Here is a 2,247-nt window from a genome sequence, read left to right on the forward strand (position 1 = left end):
TCGATTTTCCAATGTAACATTCGGACGTCGTTATTTTTTATTTTTGAGCATTTCCTCATACTCAATGGAGCTTTTTATAAAGTTGTTAACATGGAATTATATAATTATATATATATATATATATAAAATATATATATAATATATATATATATAATAATATATAATTCAATGGTTGTTAAAACGTTTTATTTAATGTTTGACAAATTGCTGGTAATAGTAAAAACTGCTATTTCATCACTTTTTTTTCTGGTGAGCATAAGCATATTTTGTTATTAATATTTGCTTATTGCTTCATCGATAAATAAATATTTGCATCACAAACGTTTTTGTCTTTTTAATTAAATGGCAATATACTAATTCAACTATTACAAAATGATGAATAATAAGATAAAGCATGAATTTAAATTTCTTCTTTAGCTCAAAGTTCTTATGTGCGTGCGTGTATGTGTGCGTGAACTATAACGAACGAGTTAGATGTTAAATTTAAATGAGTCAGGAGTCGACGCTATAAAATTAAAGGTTCGGTACGTGCGGTATACTCTGTACTGTACAGTAACGATGGAGGAAAATGGACGTTTAATATTTTTTTAAACCGGACATCACTGGTTTTTCTTTATCATTATTGCTTCCGGTAGCCATAGACGAAAATGGTTACTACTATGCACCGTTTGAGGTAGTAATACTTACCCTAAAGCATCCAATCTTATGTTGATTGCTTCTAATAATAAATTATAAACAAAAATGGAGAACCAGTACGGTATATCGATTAAGAATAAGTACGATCTTTTTCTCGAGAATGATGACCCGCTTGAAATTTTAAAGCTTCAAGAGGAGCAAAAGTTTGCAGGGAAGAAAACAGATAAAACAAAGAAGTCTTCGCCGGACAAAGAAACCAAGTCTAGTGCAAAAAGCAAACAACCTAAAGCCTCGCCTGTTCCAGCGGCCACTGAGACAAAACTGGAGAAATCCGAGGCTCCAACTGCAGCAAAAACTGACTGTAAGTACTGAGCTCTTTGTACTCTAATTCTAATTTCACTTCACTGACTGCATTCTTTGAAAAATTATTTTAATAAACAGGAATAAACAAAAGGTCATAGCTGGAAATTTAATGTATTGTAATTGCATATATGTAATGTATGTGTGATATAAAGATAGCTTGTTAAGTTTGTTAAAATGTCTAATTTTTAATGTTATGACTTAAAAAATAATTATGCTGATGAAAAATTTTGAACTTTTAGTGCATTGTTTTGGTTGAAATCACTATGGCATACTGCTGTCTATAAATTTATAAATAAAATGAATTGTAGGTTAGATCATTTAAAACTTCCCTTTTTAGCTGATAAGCAACAAAAACGTCAGAAGCCTGAGTCAAATGATTCCAGACTTTTGAAAGATCGTGGGAACAGGTCTAATTTCAAAAATGATCAGACGTCTCCTCAAGACAGTTCGTTAGTGGTTTTTTTCAATTTTTTATATTTTTCATTATAGTTTAATTTTTTCTAAATTTCAAAATGGATTCCTACTTAAATTCCATTATTATTCAGAGAAACTAATGTTATTACAGTGGTAAATTAGAAATTGGAACTTTTGAAAATCCTGGAAGTTCTGGGTCACCACAAGAAAGAAGAGGCAGAGGAAGAGGCTTTGGTGGAGGATTTAGAGGCAACAATGAACGATCTCTTAGGGATGGTGTGGATAATGGAAATGAAAGAAGGCCACCTAGACGTGGGTTTGGCAGACCCAGAAACACTTTTAGGAACAATGAAAATCATGAGAATTTTCAGTCACCAGAAGAGACTCAACAAGATGGAGTACAAGGGTTTAGAAGAGGTTTTGGTAATCAGAGTTTTGATGATAACCAACAAAATCAGACAGGCTTTCCGGATGAAAAATCTGAGCAGAATTCTGGAGAAGAGAGGAGAGGTGGATTTCGAGGAAGGCGAGGTTTTCGAACCTTTAATGGTGAGCAGAGAGGTTTTGGAGGTCCCAGAAGAAACTTTGAAAATAGACCACCAAAGCGGGGTTTCAGAAATAGTGGAGCAAGCACACATGATGAGCATGCAGAACTGAATGGATCTGATGAGTCAAGACCTTCTGCAGATCACTCAACTCAGCAAGAGCAGCCTGCAAGTTTTGGACACTGGGGAGCTGAAAATGAAACTGCTGGGGAGGATGGAACAAGTGGTCCTGCAACAAGCAACAGTGGATTTGGAGGCAGTCCCAGAAGAGGGTTCAGAGGATTTGGAG

At 34.5% G+C, this 2,247-nt stretch overlaps 1 protein-coding gene across 1 annotated transcript in view; it reads left to right on the forward strand.

Annotated features, from left to right (window-relative positions):
* Nucleotides 1–640: 640 nt before the first annotated feature.
* Nucleotides 641–2,247, forward strand: part of HELRODRAFT_191284 (hypothetical protein) — a 4,661-nt gene continuing 3,054 nt past the window's right edge. Inside the window, exons 1-4 of the mRNA XM_009016876.1 lie at nt 641–997; nt 1,337–1,448; nt 1,565–1,811; nt 1,872–2,230. Of these exons, the coding sequence (XP_009015124.1) occupies nt 742–997; nt 1,337–1,448; nt 1,565–1,811; nt 1,872–2,230 (974 nt within the window). The 5' untranslated portion in view covers nt 641–741. The remainder of the gene's footprint in view (nt 998–1,336; nt 1,449–1,564; nt 1,812–1,871; nt 2,231–2,247) is intronic.

The sequence above is a fragment of the Helobdella robusta genome (assembly GCF_000326865.2).
Source record: "Helobdella robusta unplaced genomic scaffold HELROscaffold_19, whole genome shotgun sequence".
NCBI lineage: Eukaryota > Metazoa > Annelida > Clitellata > Rhynchobdellida > Glossiphoniidae > Helobdella > Helobdella robusta.